The sequence below is a fragment of the Myiozetetes cayanensis genome, unplaced genomic scaffold, assembly GCF_022539395.1.
Source record: "Myiozetetes cayanensis isolate MyiCay16 unplaced genomic scaffold, myiCay2020 scf5-8, whole genome shotgun sequence".
Lineage (NCBI taxonomy): Eukaryota > Metazoa > Chordata > Aves > Passeriformes > Tyrannidae > Myiozetetes > Myiozetetes cayanensis.
In genome coordinates, this window is record NW_026087742.1 from 93,336,801 (window position 1) to 93,358,383 (window position 21,583).

Here is a 21,583-nt window from a genome sequence, read left to right on the forward strand (position 1 = left end):
ACATTAAAATTATTCCAAATTACATAGATATAAAACTCACTGAAGCAAGTTTAAACCTGCTCCAGAATCTCATCAAATATATCTGCATTATAACTCTCTCCATCACCTTCCTAATAACTGAATGGATTAGTTTAGCTGCCAGACCTCACTGGAATGTAAGTAAATAGAAATGCCTCATTACATTTAGAATCTACATATGTTGTCCTTAAAATAGTACTTTTCATTGCAAATCAGATTTTCACGGTAGTATGGTATGTGGATAGCCAAGAAACAAATATTCACAGTTAAAGCTTTTAAATACAAGTAAATTATATAAGGAAGATGTAAACTGACCAAATCATATAATTTTTACATTATTTGCAGTTGAAACAAAACAAAACAAAAAAACACCCCAAACTATTTTCACGTTTATTTAGGGTTTTACCTATCCATATTCACATATTGTAGTGAAACAAATTCCAACAAAATTAATTTAGAGATAACTCCCTCAATTTTTGAAATCTGTGTTTGAAACAGTATCTTCATACTACTCCATTATTTAGACGGTTTTTCAATTGTGCTTGAAAAATTTCCATATCTCAATGGTCCTCTGCTCACAAGGCATGCTAATATAGATACCTTGCACTACATGTATCCCTGTATTGTCTTAGAAGTGTTAATGTACTTCAAATGAAAGCTTTTTGGAGAAAAGGAATGTGCTGCATGCAAATAAGTTAGGACAGGAAAACTTACACAAAACAAGAAAAATACAGATTTACTTTTTCAACCAGAACTTGAATGTTTGTTTCCAATTTAAGAGACCTCTTCTGGAAGAAGATCTCTTTGGAAGAAGAACTAGAGGGACTTGACCGTCAGCTGCTGGGATGGTGAGCCTAAGCATCTCCTGCCACAGCTTTGCTCTCCTCCTGTGCCAACATCACCCATAATGGAAAAGTGAAATACAGCAGAGAAACCTCTAGAGTCTGATCTTTACCACCCTCCTAAAATTAAATACAATAAATTCCACTTTCCTGATTGCTTGAAGCTTTAGGCTGTCAGCAGAATTTTAAAACAAAGTTGATCCTCAGCAGTAAAGTTCATGAAGCCTCAACACTAGGCTTTATTGGGGTGAAACTCAAATTTTGATACAACTAACTTATGCTGAGTTTCATCACGCAAAGTCTAATGGCAGCTTGATAAAGTGATGTAACTTGGCACTTCATATAGAAACTGTTATTCCAACAGGACTATCACTCATGGGAAAACCTGATGTAACCCTTACAGATCTAGTTGTTTCATTCACAACCTTTATATTCAATTAATTTTGTAACTTAAGCCTAACACTTCCTTGGATTTTCCTTCAGTCCTCAAACACCAATATCAGTATCAGGCAAAGTGTGAAGGTAGTAGATCAAAATGGTACTGTGTAACCATCTCTGTGAATTGAGCTTTTTGGGTATACTGAAAGCTTAAAACAAAGTCAATATCCACAAGTTAAAAAACTACTTATTAGTCTTGAATACAAGAAAAGAGCATGGAACATCAGAGGACTGGAACACCTCTAAATTGGCTATTTCTCCAATTGCGTGGGGAAAATAAAAAAAATAAAGAAGAATAATAGAAAAAATTTTTCTTTATGAATTTACCTTTCATTGTTAGACTGAGGCAGCAAGGTTTGTAGACAAAGGGTACTCATATGGAAAACTGGTAGTTTCAAGATTATAATTTCTGTTTCACTTTAAATGAGAAAATAATCAAATTATTGGGAAAAAAAATCCAAAAATAAAAGGAGAGGAAAGGAAAGAGAAAGAGTATGGAAATGTTCACTGTCTTCCTGGTTTTATACATATAGCCTCCTGAGTATGCTGAAAAGTGGAAATCTGTGGTAACTGGCTACTCAGTCTTGAAAATTTACATCTTGAGTTCTTGTATGTAAGGGAAGAGTGGGAATCAATATGGATGATATTAGACTAATCATTATTTTTTACTGTATTAGTGCTTGCTAGAAAAGATGATGACTGGAAACACAAAAAATCAGACATAAGGCTGTTTACTGGAATCTTTACTATACCATTCACTTCAGCACACTGTAATTTTTAATCCTTTTTTGAGGACCAACCTTATAATTTAGAGAGGGAAATTATTTCCTCAGGGATTAAGGTTCAGATCAGCTTAGACTTTGATAAGAAATACAATTACTTCACTAAAATTACTACTTTACACATGAAATTAATATAAAGGTTTTTTATTGACAGCTAAGAGGGCACCTGCCTATAAAAGAACTGATCTACAGCTGTTGGTGCAGAAGAGTTTTTCTGCTTTTTAAGGGGTGAGAGAAACATCACAGGCAGAGAGCACACAGTGCAGCACACATCACTGTTCTGTGGACGAAAGGAAAGTTTAGACATCTGGGATCAGCAGTTTGACAATGCAAACACAAAAAATGCATGTCCTGACCACAGTTCTGCTGTCTGCATGAATGTGTATATTAACACTGTCCCTAGCTTGAAGTTGCTCACTTTTTTTTTTTTTTTTTTTTTTTTTACAGTACAATCGATTTGGAGAGCTAGCAATCTTGCTTAAACTGAAAAAGGTGACATCAAGTTTAACAGCTGTCAAACCCTCCATCATTTCTGAAAACATTTTCTAGAGTTAAGTGGCTTTAAGCTATAGTTCTAACATACATATACAAAGGTAAGGACATGATTTTTAATGACTATGTTTCATTATGTTACATGTATGTATTACACAAAGACATAAATGTAATGACATGATTTTTAAAAACAATATGTTTGATTATCTTACATGTATATATTACACAAAGACATTCTTACATTGTTACATATACCACAGCTTTGAAATAGAAATGCTAATATGAAACAGGTATTTCCACTTATCTTCTGTAAGATTTTTCCCCCATAATTTCTTTCCTGTCATTCTGATCTCTCCTTTCAACTCCTATCCTTTCTTCACCAGAGTAGAAGACCACTTAGAAACAAATCTATCACCCCTGTCACTTCTCGTATTGCTCTCTGTTTCACATCGGTTGCAAGATTCATCACTAAGGTAGCACCTACTGTGAGGTTAGAAAAGCTAGTGCATACTATTATTGTGAGGCTAAACTTCACATCAGAAAAAAAACCAGAACAAGTCCAGAGCAAATTGAGAATATAACTTCACATTTCTAATCAATTTGTATTATACATCATCATCATCAAGATAAAAAAGTTCTGCAGTTCTTTTGAAACACAGGAAGTTACTAGAAATTTTGGAATATTTCAATCAAGGATCTGCTGATAAAAATCAGCTTTTGAATGTAATGAACACATGGGAGTAATTGTCAATCAAAAAGCCTCGACTTGCCCTTTCAGGGCTCTTTCTCCATTTCTCACATGCTTTCCCTGCTCAGTCTTGAGAAACAATCTTACCTTTCAGCAATTGCTTCTTTCTTTATCCATTATGATCCACATGCAAATATGGTGGGAGATATATCGCTTCAGATCCCTCCCTACATAGATTAAATGGCTTGCTACTTTAAAATCCTAGTTGTCTAGATGTTCAATAAAAAGTGTCCAGCTTCTGTGACAGGTTCAATAGAAAGTATCTTCATGCGATGCCTTAGCAATTAAAATGTTTGCAAGAACATACATTTAAGTTTCTGAACTCAAGCTCCCTCTCAAGACAGAACCAAACACCAGAGAATTACAACCCAACAACTTCTCTTACACATTGGGTCGAAATCCCAGCCTTACAAAAACTCTTAGTGACTCCAAAGGGGAGGGATTTCCCCTTTAAGCAACTTGCATTAACTCTGAATCCAGGATTATATACTTCTTAGAACTTGAACTGCTTCTCACCTTTTATAGCATCACGTCTAACAATAACTAATATTGACAATACTACTCTGACTCTTAAAGATAATTTTATCGAAAATGAGAACAAAAGAATCATTTCTTTTATTACAATGGCTTAAAAACTATATAAAAATAAAGGTTCTTTTTGATCTTAAAAGCCATTATTTAATAAGACTGTTGAATCTTCTACATAAAGGTGCAACATTAAACAATGCGAAGAGGAACAGAAAACTTACCAAAGAGACAGCTGGGCAGGAACAAGCTATAGTTTCAAAAGGCCTCTTATCTAGTTAATTTTATTACTAGAGTCAAGATTACACTTGCTTAAAGAAAACATGACAAATTCACTTATGGATGTTACCAAAATGATATGACCTTATCATAATTTAACTAAGCCAAAAATTATGAACTTATAAAAGAGGCCAGATCCTGCCTTCCTGATTCATGAATGAGTTGGATACAGCAGAAATTCACCCCTAATTTAACTTTATCAAGTAAGAAAGATCTATCTCACTGAAGTATTACACTCAGGAGTTTAAGGGAAGAAATATTTGGACCTAACGCTCTCTCAATAATACAAGATACAATCTGCTCTATGTAGCCAAGGTGAAGTTTTATTGATAAAAGCAGGTTTATGTAAATATTCAGCTATAAATTATTTCCAGAGCTTTGGTACTGCAATGTTCAGACATATGTCTAGAAATACTATTTTGTTCTTTTTGGATGATTATCAGGTATCTTATCAGATAAAGCCTTGTTCATGTGAATCTAATTATTCAGATTTCTGCTAAGTTCTTTCCTGTTTGAGCTTCTTGCAAAGTGACTTCAAACTGTTTCATTTTCTGAATGATCTGAGTGCTTCCAAACAGCTTATGCCGGAAGAGGAATAAATTAATGTTTAAGGACTTAGAAAACTTTTGGTCTTCAAAGGATTTAATATATAGAATTTAACTCTTCTCCTCCGTGCTTTGAAGTGGATCATTTTTAGCAAGGCAATTTAGCCTCAGGTTTCTTCAGAGCTAGTACATTACACTATCCTGTACAACACAGAAGTACCAACAGCTTAAAACACTACCAAACAATGGTAGTCTGAAGACTTCTGTTTAAGAAAAAATCATAATCAAGTAAGTTTTTTTCTGCAAAAATTAATGTGATGTCTTTCTATTTACAGGTTGCAAGTCTAGAACTGCTATTTTATTCAAGTACTAGCCAAAGTGAAAGATAAAAAAGTTGAGAAAAAAATCCATGAGAAAAAGGCTTAGATGTGAAAAACTCAAAACACTCATTTTACAGAATTTTAATTACTATTGTTCTTTTTACAGTTACTCCCTATCCCCATTTTAAACTTAGCCCATTTAAGAAGATCATTAATACTATATAGGCTTCTATCATTTCAGTAACACTTCTTAGGAAAGCCTGAAAAGGCAAATTATCTAAGGAATATTTTTTTCATTCTAAAATAACCTGAATTAATACACTTTGAGATACTACCAACATTTCCAGAAAAAAAAAACCACCAAAACTTCCACTTATAGTAAATATTTGAACTATATTCAGCCTTAAACACACTACATTTGGGTGTCTATATTCAGCTCTTTTTATTTAAGCTCTACTATCAAAGGGGATGTAGTCAGCACAGTTTATGAAGCCACAAATGTGGTTCAGTTCACCCCAAAGCACACATCTGCATGCAACTCCATATACAGCTGAAAGGAACTCAATCTCCTTTGGCTGCAAATGGGAACCAAGACAAGAAGCTCGTGTGGAGACACACACAAAAACATAATTGTAGATATTTGGTATTGAATATTATCCTCGGTTTCAAAGCAGTCAGAACTTTTGTTTCTGTTTTTCTTACTAATATGATGTAAAGTACATATCAAAATGAATATGGAAATACCAGTTTTATAGTGAAATTTCATCAAAATCAACATACTCCACAATAAAATTCTAATTTTAAAAAACCAGCTTTTTCTGGAGAAAAAAACCTTTCATCAGGGAAGAAATAAAAACAACAGACCTACTCTAGGCCACAGAAGATGGAAAAATAACTAAAAAGTTTCCTTTCTTTTTCTCCTTTAAGGACCTTGTTAGTAGAGTACAAATACACTCCAGAATTCAATCCTCATGAGCAGGTATGCCACAATAAATGATTTCAGAGCTCATTGAAAAGTCCTAACTATTGAAGGAAGGACTTCAACAGCAAAAAGGTACTAAAACAAGGAAAATTTTAAGAGTGAATATGAAGTTGTTTTCCTACCTGTGTGCAGACAAATTACTGAGGTACAGGGTGTATTTTTCTTCAGAAGACAGCCCATCCATCATCAAGTAAAACACGTGAAAATTACTCTGGTTGAGAGGCTGGATAATGACACGAGACTTCTCCAACATGTATGTATAAATCCTAGCTGATTGAAAAACAAACATACAAATTGATCATTATACTGATTGCTCTAAACTTACATATTTTAAACCATTCACCATTGCAACAGTTAAGAATGAATAATGTTTCTTCTAAAACAGTCTGAGGGGAACATATAAAATTTAATAGTATCATTCATACTCCCATGTTTCGCTATATAAATCACATATAAAGCCCTACTTTCATTAAAATTGGTGAAAAAAACCCATATTATCTTACTTACTGTCTTAAAGCTACTTAGTTTTAAAGATAATGATGTGGATTTTTACTCTTATTTATATATTTGATTAACCAGTTAGTGTACTTGAGAGATAAGCTATTAGTCATCTCACCAAAGTGTAGCCATATGAGCATTGACATCTATTCTAAGCTGCTGCTTAACAGAAAAAGATGCAAGAGATTCAAGACTTCTTGAAAAAAATATCCTTGGAAGCATTTCTTCTTTCTCTGCTGGTGATCAAGAACAGACAGATTAATAGTTCAGATTAACCACCTAACTTCTAGATGGCTACAAAGAGATAAGTTCCTCTGCAGAGCTGGTTATCAACAAGCTCACAAACCTGAGCCTGGGGAAACTTGGGTATCTCAGAAGGGCTGTGATGAGCTGGATAAAGAAGCCATGTGAACAAGCACAATCTGGGAAGAAGCTGAAGGAGGATGAATCTGAATGAGATTTGCCTACAGAAGTGCAGTTTACATGCTTATACATAACCTTAGGCCCACTAAGGTTCTGAAAGAGGTAAATCACAGAAATAAATGAAATAGCGGATCCCAAGATCCATTCACTTGTTCACAAGATTACAGGCATTTTATAGATATACATGAAGAGACAGACACTGTTCTGGGCAGTCTCCTTTCAGCCCTCCACTGGGGGTACATAACCACACGGTTCCAGATGCAAGAGACTAAGAGAACAAGGGAACACCAAACTGCAGCTGGAGGTCATGGCCTTCCCTGTCAGCAAAAACCTGATTCCAGTTCCCACTTACCCTGCTGTTTGTGTACTTTATCTCACCATTACTGTCATAGTTCGTATTTTTAGCAAAGAATTTTTCTTTCCTTTCCTCCTGCCTGTGTGTGTGCTCTGTGATGGGCCATTTTAGTTGAACAAAAGAATCACCCGGAGCCCTTAACGATGGAGATTTGTCTCCTTGACAACGAAGGGGGGAGCTGGCTGGTGTGTGACTGGAAGGGGGTGGAGGCTGGGGGGGGAGGAGACTCTCTCTCTCGCACTGCCGGGGTGAGAGGCTGCTGCGGGCTGCAGACACTGCCGGGCTCCTTTGTTTCTTTTCCTGTCGGAGGGGAGTTTCTGGCGGCTGCTCTTGGCTCACCTCTGGCTGACTACAAGCTCTGCTTACAACGGACCCTAATCAGCTGAAGTTTGTGAGTTTTCTTCCATTGGGAGAACTTTCTGTTTTATTGCTGTTGTTCCCCCCCCCTCCCCCCTCCCCCCGGTGGCAGCCAAGGATCCAACAGCGCCACCTGGTGACGGGCACTGGACATTACAAGTTCAACTCCTTCAGTGATCCAACAGCGCCACCTGGTGACTATAATAGGACACTACAAGTTTTTTACACCTTCAGTGACCCAACAGCGCCACCTGGTGAATGGTACAGGACATTACAAATTTTGCATCTCCAGTGACCCGACGGCGCCCCCTGCTGACTGTGGTTGGAACAGCACCAAAGGGTGCAAGAAATTGAACTATTTCTTTTTTTTGCCGGTTTATCAGTTTTGTTCTTGAAGGGGATTATTGGTGGGTATAGGAGTATTACTTAGTTATTTTACTTGAGTTTTTTTTTCGTGTTCCTGTTAATACACACATACCTTTTAATAAAGGGCTGTTATTTTCCCTTTTCCATAATTTGTTTTCCTTCAATTGGAGCCTCTTAATTTTGGATTTATAATTGTTTGGAAAGAGAAGTTTGGGTCTTTTCCTCCTAATTCATCCTCAGCAAAAGACCCTTGTCTCATTTAAACTGGGACATCTTTTGGCGCCCAACGTGGGGCCCGAGAGAGGAAAAGTGGAAAAGGAATAACTGCCCTTGTGTGACTTGATATGTGTTTGTGAACCTATAGGCACCATGAAGTCTAAGATCGCTGCTTTTCTGTGGTATATAATTATGCCGAAATCTATGTCCCACCTGTCGATGTTTTTCAGCTCAGACACTATGACCCTCATTGCAATAAGTATGTTTGAGATCTCGCACTGGTTTTATGACATAGTAAACTCAGTACCTGTTATTTTCCTTCGGGATATGTTCTCAAGGATATATTACTGCCCTAACCTACACTGTCTCCTTTGGGGTTTTAAGGATAATGGCACCTATTCCTATGGAGAAACACAGGGGAGTATATTTGCCCAACCCTTCATACATTTTCCCTTTGGTTCCACTACAATAGCCTCTGAGAGATTTAAACTCTCTTTAGATGTAAGAGACATTTTACTTCTGGGGCTTCTCGTGCAAGGTGTCATATCTATTGCCACGGTGTCATATCTAATATTCGTAGTTAGGCCCAGGATTTACCAGGACCAAAAGGTGCTCGGTATGGTGCAGCCCTCACAGGGTAAAGGAAAAAATGAAAGTGAGAGGTCTGATACAAGGGTGACTCCAGATAAGGCCAGTTCCAAGGAACCAAACAAGTCAATGGAGGTTGCCCCTATCCAAAAGAGGAAATATAAGACCAAATCAGTTCGCCCAGTAGATGATGATGGGGAGGCAGGACCCTCACAGGTAGCCAACCCGGAGCCAGAAATCATCACTGAGTCCTTATCATATGACAACCTCCGGAAATTACGGTCAGATGTCCTTCGTCACTCGAATGAGCCCATACTGACCTGGATGATTCGAGTCTGGGACTCCACGGGTGATACCATAAACCTTGATGGCGGTGAAGCAAGGTTCTTGAGGTCTATTGCCCAGGATGTGGGCATTGAAGGGGCATTTGTGAGAGAATCAAAACCCCTGTCTCTCTGGGCACGGCTGCTGGACGCTGTGAGAGAGAGGTTCGTTTACAAAGAGGCTTTGCAGGCAGACCATTTGGTGAAGAGCTGGAATACCATGGAGGAGGGGATCCGACGCCTGAGGGAAATGGCACTGTTGGAGATTCTGTTTGGAAGGGATATGCAAGCTAATCACGATCCTGACAAGGTTAGATTTACACCATACATGTGGTGGACCTTCATACGTATGGGGCCATCTGCACACGTCAGTTACTTGACATCATTGGAGGCTGGGGAAAAGAGTGAGCCAGTGGCGGTTATAGCAAATAAACTTCGGATGTACGACAGTATGGTCCAAGGATCACTACAAGCCCGCGTTTCCTCTGTAGAGACCTCGATCAATAACCTGACTAACATAGCTACAAAATTACAAGATCAACAGGAGAAAATCCTAGAAAAGATTGAGAGAAACAGCTCCCAGGTGGCACCAGTGAGAACCGGGCGCCCCCCAGCTAGAGAGGGTAGACAGACCTCACGAACTGAGCTGTGGTATTTCCTATCTGGCCATGGAGAAGACATGAGACAGTGGGACAGGAAACCTACCCATGTTTTGGCAGCCCGAGTACAAGAGCTGAAGGACCAGAGAAAAACAAAGTCCGTGAAAGTGAGTGCAGTGCCAGTATCCCGTGGGCAGGGATCTGACCCACTAGAAGGTACCTCCCGCCGGTATTTGCAGACGGAAAACTGTGACGAGCAGGATAGAGACCAGTATTAGAGGGGCCCTGCCTCTAGCCAGGTAGAGGCACGGGACAACCGTGTCTATTGGACGGTGTGGATCCGATGGCCTGGCACATCAGACCCACAAGAATATAAGGCTTTGGTTGACACTGGCGCTCAATGTACGTTAATGCCCTCAGGACATGTGGGACCAGAGGCTATTTCCATTTCTGGGGTAACAGGAGGGTCGCAGCAGTTGACCGTGCTGGAAGCTGAAGTGAGCTTGACCGGGAAGGAGTGGCAGAAACACCCCATTGTGACTGGTCCAGATGCCCCATGTATCCTGGGCATTGACTACCTTAGGAATGGGTATTTCAAAGACCCCAAGGGACATAGATGGGCTTTTGGAATAGCTGCTGTGGAGACAGAAGCTGCTAAGCAGTTGAATTCACTACCTGGCCTCTCAGAGAACCCTTCTGCTGTGGGACTGTTGAAGGTTGAGGAACAGCGAGTGCCAATTGCCACTACAATAGTGCACCGTCGGCAGTACCGAACAAACCGAGACTCTGTGATTCCCATCCATAAGATGATCCGTGAGCTGGAGAGCCAAGGAGTGATCAGCAGGATCCACTCCCCCTTCAACAGCCCCATCTGGCCTGTGCGTAAGTCCGACGGAGAATGGAGACTGACTGTGGACTATCGTGGCCTGAATGAAGCCACCCCGCCATTGAGTGCTGCAGTTCCAGACATGTTGGAGCTCCAGTACGAGCTGGAGTCTAAGGCAGCGAGGTGGTACGCCACTATCGACATTGCGAATGCATTCTTCTCCATTCCCTTGGCAGCAGAGTGCAGGCCGCAGTTTGCTTTCACGTGGAGGGGTGTGCAGTACACATGGAACCGACTGCCCCAGGGGTGGAAACACAGTCCCACCATCTGCCACGGATTGATCCAGGCTACACTAGAGAAAGGTGAAGCCCCAGAACACCTGCAGTACATTGATGACATCATTGTATGGGGGGACACAGCAGAAGAGGTCTCTGAGAAAGGAAAAAAGATCATACAGATTCTCCTGGAAGCTGGGTTTGCCATTAAAAAGAGTAAAGTCAAGGGACCTGCCCGAGAGATCCAGTTCCTGGGGGTAAAGTGGCAAGATGGACGTCGTCAAATCCCGACTGAAGTCATCGATAAAATCACAGCAATGGCCCCACCAACTAGCAAGAAGGAAACACAAGCTTTCCTGGGTGCCATAGGTTTTTGGAGAATGCATATCCCCGAGTACAGCCAGATCGTAAGCCCTCTCTATCTGGTAACCCGCAAGAAGAATGATTTCCAGTGGGGTCCTGAACAACAGCAAGCATTTGAACAGATTAAACAGGAGATTGCCCATGCTGTAGCCCTTGGGCCAGTTAGGACAGGACCAGATGTGAAGAATGTACTCTACTCTGCATCTGGGGATAAGGGCCTCTCCTGGAGCCTCTGGCAGAAGGTGCCTGGAGAGACCCGAGGCCGCCCACTTGGATTCTGGAGCCGATGCTACAGGGGATCGGAAGCCAATTACACTCCAACAGAAAAAGAGATCCTAGCAGCTTATGAGGGAGTACAAGCTGCCTCAGAGGTGATTGGCACAGAAGAACAGCTCCTCCTGGCACCTCGGCTGCCAGTGTTGAGTTGGATGTTCAAAGGGAAGACGCCCTCTACTCATCATGCCACTGATGCCACCTGGAGCAAATGGACTGCCCTGATCACGCAGCGCGCCCGCATTGGAAACCCAAATCGCCCTGGGATCCTAGAAATCATCACGAACTGGCCGGAAGGTGAGGATTTTAGTCTAGCAGAAGAAGAAAAAGGAGAGCAGGTAGTACGGGCAGAGGAAGCCCCAGCATACAACCAACTACCAGAAGAAGACATACGCTACGCACTCTTTACTGATGGTTCCTGCCGTATTGTAGGGATGAAACGTAAATGGAAAGCAGCTGTATGGAGTCCCACACGACAAGTTGCAGAAGCTATGGAAGGAGAGGGTGAATCAAGCCAATTCGCAGAGCTCAAAGCTGTCCAGTTGGCATTGGACATTGCTGAACGAGAGAAGTGGCCAAAACTTTACCTCTACACGGACTCATGGATGGTGGCCAATGCCCTGTGGGGGTGGTTGGACAGATGGAAGAAGACCAATTGGAAACGTAGGGGAAAACCCATCTGGGCCGCTGATATATGGCAAGACATCGCTACCCGGGTAGAGAAGCTGATTGTGAGGGTCCGCCACGTAGATGCCCACGTGCCCAAAAATCGAGCCAATGAAGAACATCGCAACAATGAACGGGCAGACCGAGCTGCACAAGTTGAGGTGTCACAGGTGGACCTAGACTGGCAGCACAAAGGTGAACTGTTCTTAGCACGATGGGCTCATGATGCCGCCGGCCATCAAGGCAGAGATGCCACCTACAAATGGGCACGAGACCGAGGGGTGGATCTAACCATGGATGCTATCTCTCAGGTTATCCATGACTGTGAGACATGCGCTGCCATTAAACAGGCTAAGAGACTGAAACCCCTATGGTATGGTGGACGGTGGAATAAATACAGGTATGGGGAGGCTTGGCAGGTTGATTATATCACACTGCCACAGACCCGTCAAGGTAAGCACTATGTGCTCACCATGGTGGAAGCCACCACTGGATGGCTGGAGACGCATCCGGTGCCCCACGCCACTGCCAGAAATACCATCCTGGGCCTCGAAAAACAGGTCCTGTGGCGGCACGGCACTCCAGAGCGGATTGAGTCAGATAATGGGACACACTTCAAAAATAGTTTAGTTACCACCTGGGCGAAAGAGCATGGCATTGAGTGGGTCTATCACATACCATACCATGCAGCAGCTGCCGGGAAAGTTGAACGGTGCAATGGACTGTTGAAGACTACCCTGAAAGCATTAGGTGGAGGGACTTTCAAACACTGGGATCAACACCTAGCAAAGGCTACATGGTTAGTCAACACTAGAGGCTCCGTCAATCGAGCCGGCCCTGCCCAATCAGAGTCCCTTCACACTGTAGACGGGGACAAGGTCCCAGTGGTTCACATGAGAGGTATGTTAGGCAAAACAGTTTGGGTGAACCATGCCTCGAGCAAAGGCAAATCCATTCGTGGAGTTGTCTTTGCCCAAGGACCTGGTTGCACATGGTGGGTGATGCAAGAAGATGGAGAAACCCGGTGCATACCCCAAGGAGATATAATCTTAGGGTAAACAGGTCATAACTCTACCCATATTTGTATCTATATGTATTTGTGAATATGTACATAGTCTAGAATGATGTATGTATATGTGGAGTTAAAAAAGGTTCCATTTGATAGATGTATGGTGGCATGAGAAAAGGAAAAAAAAAATTAGGGGTGGATAATGTCATAGTTCGTATTTTTAGCAAAGAATTTTTCTTTCCTTTCCTCCTGCCTGTGTGTGTGCTCTGTGATGGGCCATTTTAGTTGAACAAAAGAATCACCCGGAGCCCTTAACGATGGAGATTTGTCTCCTTGACAACGAAGGGGGGAGCTGGCTGGTGTGTGACTGGAAGGGGGTGGAGGCTGGGGGGGGAGGAGACTCTCTCTCTCGCACTGCCGGGGTGAGAGGCTGCTGCGGGCTGCAGACACTGCCGGGCTCCTTTGTTTCTTTTCCTGTCGGAGGGGAGTTTTTGGCGGCTGCTCTTGGCTCACCTCTGGCTGACTACAAGCTCTGCTTACAACGGACCCTAATCAGCTGAAGTTTGTGAGTTTTCTTCCATTGGGAGAACTTTCTGTTTTATTGCTGTTGTTCCCCCCCCCTCCCCCCTCCCCCCCGGGGCAGCCAAGGATCCAACAGCGCCACCTGGTGACGGGCACTGGACATTACAAGTTCAACTCCTTCAGTGATCCAACAGCGCCACCTGGTGACTATAATAGGACACTACAAGTTTTTTACACCTTCAGTGACCCAACAGCGCCACCTGGTGAATGGTACAGGACATTACAAATTTTGCATCTCCAGTGACCCGACGGCGCCCCCTGCTGACTGTGGTTGGAACAGCACCAAAGGGTGCAAGAAATTGAACTATTTCTTCTTTTTGCCGGTTTATCAGTTTTGTTCTTGAAGGGGATTATTGGTGGGTATAGGAGTATTACTTAGTTATTTTACTTGAGTTTTTTTTCGTGTTCCTGTTAATACACACATACCTTTTAATAAAGGGCTGTTATTTTCCCTTTTCCATAATTTGTTTTCCTTCAATTGGAGCCTCTTAATTTTGGATTTATAATTGTTTGGAAAGAGAAGTTTGGGTCTTTTCCTCCTAATTCATCCTCAGCAAAAGACCCTTGTCTCATTTAAACTGGGACAATTACTTAAATACTAGCTGTGGTGCAAGGACCAGAAGTGTGTCCCTTCACACAAAACTGAGCACCTCCACCACCTGAATGCAGTTCATTTTGCTGCAGCTTTAGGCTTTTCAATCTCTGCAGTATGGTGGAGTTTTCATAGAGTCCTAGTGAGCATCCTTACCCTGGAAAGGATTGCTGAGTTTAGAGCATAAGGTGCACTTCTCACCAACGGAGGAACTATATTTTTGAAACACTGTAAGCAGAAGAGAATATTAAACTATAGCTTCCCATAGCGTGGGTTTCAACCTACCCATAGTTCTTGAACACACAGTCACAGAAAATACTGGTGCACGCATCCTGTAGCACAGTAAGGGTATTCTTAAATGCATGCCATTTTTGTGCCACTCATGTTTTTTTAGAGTTTCTTTTTCTTTTTTTTTTTTTTTTAATGTTTTTGAAGCAAGCTGGGATTAAGTACAAAATAGCACTGATTTATTCGGTACAGTCAAAACTTTTGCACTTCTAAACATATGCAGAAGCACAGCTTCAGATGCCTAAGAGACCTGAAGTTTGAAGGCTGTGTGGGCGTTTAAAGACTTTAAAAGATAGGGTTAGTTGTGGTTAAAGCATTATTTTCAGAATTAGTTTTTGACTCACAGGTATTGCCCAATGCAACGCTGAGCAAAGTTATGCAGGTTGATGTATGAGAGTGTGTACCAGAGGCAAGGCAGTTGCTTTAGCCTAGTGACTAGGCTAGAGGGCAAAAAAGAATGCTCCTGTCACCATATAGTTGCTAATACCCACCAGTATGCCATTTAGCACTAGTTAGTTACCGCTTATACCATCTGTATTTGTCTGGTAATTTTATTTTAAATTCCACCTATTTATCTTCCCATCTTTGAAATTCTTTAAGTTTCTGTCTATACTCGTTAAATGTAAACACAGCAAGCTTTAGGGTACTTGAAATTGTGTGTTAAAGGGAACGCAGCCTTTGAGAATATTGCTGAAAGACAGTGTAGAGTGGAGGGAAACGAAATGGGTGAATATCCAACACTGTTTTAAGAAAGGTCTCAGCAGGTAAGCTCTGTCCTTGAACTAAATATAACTATGCACAGTCTCTCAAAGTTCTACTCTGCAGAGGCCAAACCATCCCGAACATATCCCAGTTAAGGAGTGCAAAGGTCAGTGGTACATTAGCCAGCGACCTCTTCTACACTTTCTTTATGTAACAGCACAGACAGGGCCTGACAGATGTGCTGGCAACCAAAACCATGCCTGAATAGCTACATAAGAGAAAATACAACCAACAGTGAAGAGTTGCACATCTGACTTGCTGAACGAAGGAGACCTGACCTGGCCCATTTCATCATCCTACAAAATATAAAGGTGAGCTGCTATTATAGAATGCTTTTTCTGGGAGAAAAAACCTTTCATCAGGGAAGCAATAAAAACAACAGACCTACTCTAGGCCACAGAAGACGGAAAAATAACTAAAAAGTTTCCTTTCTTTTTCTCCTTTCCTTTCTCCTTTAAGGACCTTGTTAGTAGAGTATAAATACACTCCAGAGTCAATCCTCATGAGCAGGATGTCTACAATAAACCGATGTCAGAGCTCACTGAAAAGTCCTAACTATTGGAGGAAGGACCTCAACAGCAGAAAGGCACTAAAATAAGAAAAATTTTAAGAGTGAATATGAAGTTGTTTTCCCACCTGTGTGCAGACAAATTACTGAGAGTACAGGGTGTATTTTTCTTCAGAAGACAGCCCATCCATCATCAAGTAAAACACGTGAAAATTACTCTGGTTGAGAGGCTGGATAATGACACGAGACTTCTCCAACATGTATGTATAAATCCTAGCTGATTGAAAAACAAACATACAAATTGATCATTATACTGATTGCTCTTAAACTTACATATTTTAAACCATTCACCATTGCAACAGTTAAGAATGAATAATGTTCTTCTAAAACAGTCTGACGGGAACATATAAAATTTAATAGTATCATTCATTACTCCCATGTTTTACGCTATATAAATCACATATAAAGCCCCTACTTTCATTAAAATTGGTGAAAAAAACCCATATTATCTTACTTACTGTCTTAAAGCTACTTAGTTTTAAAGATAATGGTGTGGATTTTTACTCTTATTTATATATTTGATGAACCAGTTAGTGTACTTGAGAGATAAGCTATTAGTCATCTCACCAAGTGTAGCCATATGAGCATTGACATCTATTCTAAGCTGCTGCTTAACAGAAAAAGATGCAAGAGATTCAAGACTTCTTGAAAAAATATCCTTGGAAGCATTTCTTCTTTCTCTGCTGGTGATCAAGAACAGACAGATTAATAGTTCAGATTAACCACCTAACTTCTAGATGGCTACAAAGAGATAAGTTCCTCTGCAGAGCTGGTTATCAACAAGCTCACAAACCTGAGCCTGGGGAAACTTGAGTATCTCAGAAGGGCTGTGATGAGCTGGATAAAGAAGTCATGTGAATAAGCACAATCTGGGAAGAAGCTGAAGGAGGATGAATCTGAATGAGATTTGCCTACAGAAGTGCAGTTTACATGCTTATACATAACCTTAGGCCCACTAAGGTTCTGAAAGAGGTAAATCACAGAAATAAATGAAATAGCGGACCCCAAGATCCATTCACTTGTTCACAAGATTACAGGCATTTTATAGATATACATGAAGAGACAGACACTGTTTTGGGCAGTCTCCTTTCAGCACCTCCACTGGGGGTACATAACCACACGGTTCCAGATGCAAGAGACTAAGAGAACAAGGGAACACCAAACTGCAGCTGGAGGTCATGGCCTTCCCTGTCAGCAAAAACCTGATTCCAGTTCCCACTTACCCTGCTGTTTGTGTACTTTATCTCACCATTACTTAAATACTAGCTGTGGTGCAAGGACCAGAAGTGTGTCCCTTCACACAAAACTGAGCACCTCCACCACCTGAATGCAGTTCATTTTGCTGCAGCTTTAGGCTTTTCAGTCTCTGCAGTATGGTGGAGTTTTCACAGAGTCCTAGTGAGCATCCTTACCCTGGAAAGGATTGCTGAGTTTAGAGCATAAGGTGCACTTCTCACCAATGGAGGAACTATATTTTTGAAACGCTGTAAGCAGAAGAGAATATTAAACCATAGCTTCCCATAGTGTGGGTTTCAACCTACCCATCTAGGACTCCTTCCTTTAAGAACTGGAAGTAGTTCTTGAACACATAGTCACAGAAAACACTGATGCACGCATCCTGTAGCACAGTAAGGGTATTCTTAAATGCATACCATTTTTGTGCCACTCATGGTTTTTTAAAGTTTCTTTTTCTTTTTTTTTTTTTTTAATGTTTTTGGAGCAAGCTGGGATTAAGCACAAAATAGCACTGATTTATTCGGTACAGTCAAAACTTTTGCACTTCTAAACATATGCAGAAGCACAACTTCAGATGCCTAAGAGACCTGAAGTTTGAAGGCTGTGTGGGCGTTTAAAGACTTTAAAAGATAGGGTTAGTTGTGGTTAAAGCATTATTTTCAGAATTAGTTTTTGACTCACAGGTATTGCCCAATGCAACGCTGAGCAAAGTTATGCAGGTTGGTGTATGAGAGTGTGTACCAGAGGCAAGGCAGTCGCTTTAACCTAGTGACTAGGTTAGAGGGCAAAAAAGAATGCTCCTGTCACCATATAGCTGCTGATACCCACAGTATGCTCATTTAGCACTAGTTAGTTACCGCTATACCATCTGTATTTGTCTGGTAATTTTATTTTAAATTCCACCTATTTATCTTCCCATCTTTTGAAATTCTTTAAGTTTCTGTCTATACTGTTAAATTAAACACAGCAAGCTTTAGGGTACTTGAAATTGTGTGTTAAAGGGAACGCAGCCTTTGAGAATATTGCTGAAAGACAGTGTAGAGTGGAGGGAAACGAAATGGGTGAATATCCAACACTGTTTTAAGAAAGGTCTCAGCAGGTAAGCTCTGTCCTTGAACTAAATATAACTATGCACAGTCTCTCAAAGTTCTACTCTGCAGAGGCCAAACCATCCTGAACATATCCCAGTTAAGGAGTGCAAAGGTCAGTGGTACATTAGCCAGCGACCTCTTCTACACTTTCTTTATGTAACAGCACAGACAGGGCCTGACAGATGTGCTGGCAACCAAAACCATGCCTGAATAGCTACATAAGAGAAAATACAACCAACAGTGAAGAGTTGCACATCTGACTTGCTGAATGAAGGAGACCTGATCTGGCCCATTTCATCATCCTACAAAATATAAAGGTGAGCTGCTATTATAGAATCTATATTATGAGAAGTTGTGCATTATCCATCTAGTCCTCTGCTGCTACACTACAAAAAGAAAAACAAACAAAACCCAAACCTGTGTTTGAAGTAAAAAGGCACACTTGGGAAATCATATATGTGTCTAGCTCTTGTAACTTTGCAGCTCACTACAAATTGAAGCAATGCAATCTTAACCTTTCGTGGCAGGATTGGCCCAGACGCACACTTTCATCAGAATCAATCATTACCTGTCTGCCATTCCTACAGGATAAAACAGAATAGATGAACCTGAAGGATGATTTCTATGTTTTATTGTGCTTGTAACTTACTTCTCAGTAAAACTAACCCAACCATCAATTAATTTGAAAAGAGTCCACTATTGCTCTTTAATCACATTTTTGTGTGCAATTTTCTTTGCTAAGTCTTTCATAACTACCACTCAGGTGGTTTTAACATTCATTGATGAATAAAAGCAAGAAAAATGTTATCAAAGGTCATCTATCATTTAACTTTGATGATGGGTAACATGACTTAGATGATGCCAATTAATTCAGCCCTTTTCAGGTACTTCAAGTCACCTTCACTTTAATAAGGCTACATGCAGTTCATCTCAACTAGCATCTCTAGCAATGATAAGAGCTTTTAAAAAAAGCCAAGCTTCCAAACGCCAAAAATCAAACACAGGACCATCTTAATGGTGCTAAAGGAACTCATAACAAAACTCACAGTAGTATGCTTTTCTACAAAGTAAAGCACGTTTGATTTATATGTAAAATAAAAGGGAAAAAATAATAGAGTTCAAGAGCAAAGTCTCTCATTTTTGTGCAGTGTTAATTGTGCTTACAGGTACAAACAAATTTGTACTTCCTTTAACAGCTCACTGGGTCTATTGATCAGCTACAAAGTCACCAAGTGGACTATTAAAAGTGTGGCCAGTGAAATCTGTCTTTCAACTATGCATTCTTTGAAACTACATTGTTCCTTCTCGAAAAACATGCTGTCCTAAACACAGTTATTGCTAAAAACAAAATAACAGCTATCAGTCCGTTTCAATGTAACTTAAAAAAAAAAAAAAGAAAAAACTCAGTCCTTGCTTTTCAAAAAGTGAAGACTGAGAAAAGTATGGCCTGGAAAGTAAGGCATAAAAATCTGGAGAACAATTTTTTCAGACTTTTTTTTTCTTCCTTTTTTGAGTAACTTGAGGAATTGATAGAAGAATTAAACTTGTCAAGTCAGGGCAAAGCTGTTTGAAAACTCAAGTCCCTGCAAACTCAACATACTCAAATCAAATATATACAATAACAAGGATTTATAAAGTACTAGCTTTAGGGACTGAGCTTTATTTTTACAAGCTCAACTCAGATGCTCTTCAGTCCATGTTAATGTATATATCACTTTACTTTCCTTCCACAAGAGTTCATACATAAAACCTAAAACCACTTTGCTTTTCCTTTACAATTATCCTACATTCACTGTAAAACAAACCAGAAACAAAGTGTTAGTAATTGCTCATGCAGTGACATTTTCACTGAAGAAACTATCATATTTGCTAGCACATAGTGAACTGTCTCAAAAACATGAATTGTAATTCCCACTGAGAAATATTTCCAAAGAATTTTTTTAGGAAACTGTTCAGAAAGCATAAACATGATTAAAAAGATAAAAAAATAATATATTTTGAAATGTTTATCTAATGGAACCTAATTTACTTGGAACAAAAGTGTGTCTTGTCATACGGCTTCTCCATCCAAAAAGATTCATGCAAGCAGGAAACTGTCTGTGTGAAGTTATTTATGCAGACATACCTTGCTTTGACACTGAGTAACTTTATGATGACCTACGTGGACCAGACAGAGTTTTCAGAATCAAATTGAAGTTTTTTCTCAGTTATCTTGCTTGTTTTTTTTTGTTTTCACTAATGAACGCTTACTGGGGATTAGAGGACTCACACTTACTCTGGAAGCAGGCACAAATTCCATGCCATTTTGCCTCTAATGAGAAAAAACATCAACATGATTCCTAGTTCTTTTAGAAGAAACTTCCAATTTCAGCACTGTAGAAAATACTTGGTGCTTTTTGCCTAAGCAGATTATATTATCACTCAGTAATTTATGGGATTCTTAAAATACCCAATAAAATATTAGGTAGAAATGCAAAACTTAATCTCTTTGTTACTTTTATTTCACAGTGATATAACACACAGCTCTCTCAGTATATTAATATGGGAAATAGAGAAAAACGTGATTTCCTGGGAAATATGAGGGATCAGTGGTGTCACTTTTTTTCTTGTCTTTCTCTGCCACCTAGTGGTTGCTCAGCACAACTGAAAACTGCTCACTCCTGACAAGCTATCAATTCATTTACTATTAAACATGTTCCTCTCACGCTCCCTTTAAAGCCCTTGCTGTCCAACTCTGTGTATGGTACACTGGGATCTCTGATCTAATAGTCTGTGGGCAATATCAAAATAAACAGATTACGTGATACTTACCTGCAATTAATGTTTTTTTTCTCACACAAAACTGTAGCTCAAAATACTTTATAAAACAGCTGGAAAAATCATTCAAGGGTGTCTTAGCATGTCCAAAGGCCTCCAAGATACAATTTACCTGCAAAACAATGGTAAGAAAACAATGGTTGATTTGTGATTAATAATTGGGGGGGAAGGGGTGGAAAGATCATTTTTCATCTTGGAATTTAAAACAAATCCTTGGAAGGTTTTTTTCCTAAATAGAAATTAAAGTAAGACAGCTCAAAATATTTTTTTTTTTTTAAATTATGTCAGAATAATGGAAGTTGTGAATGCAAGGTGGAAGACAACAGTTCACATGTCAGCTATATCCTTACAATCAGTTTGGATATGAGTGACTGGAGTCATGTGCCCAAAGCTGGTATCCCTGGCAAAAATACTAGAATCTTTGAAGGCAGCTTATGAATTTAAAGTCAGTCAATATTAATAACCAACCAAAGGAATTTACAAGCATTATATGATGTCAGAAATTGCATGAATTATTGACTTCATATAGAATTACTTTA

At 40.2% G+C, this 21,583-nt stretch overlaps 1 protein-coding gene across 3 annotated transcripts in view; it reads right to left on the minus strand.

Moving 5' to 3' along the window:
- Positions 1 to 21,583, minus strand: part of MYO16 (myosin XVI) — a 359,061-nt gene that overhangs the window by 133,076 nt on the left and 204,402 nt on the right. For all 3 annotated transcript variants that reach the window (XM_050333209.1, XM_050333207.1, XM_050333208.1), the window contains 2 exons: positions 21,039 to 21,156; positions 6,094 to 6,241 (listed from right to left, as the gene is read on the minus strand). In XM_050333209.1, the coding sequence (XP_050189166.1) occupies positions 6,094 to 6,241; positions 21,039 to 21,156 (266 nt within the window). The remainder of the gene's footprint in view (positions 1 to 6,093; positions 6,242 to 21,038; positions 21,157 to 21,583) is intronic.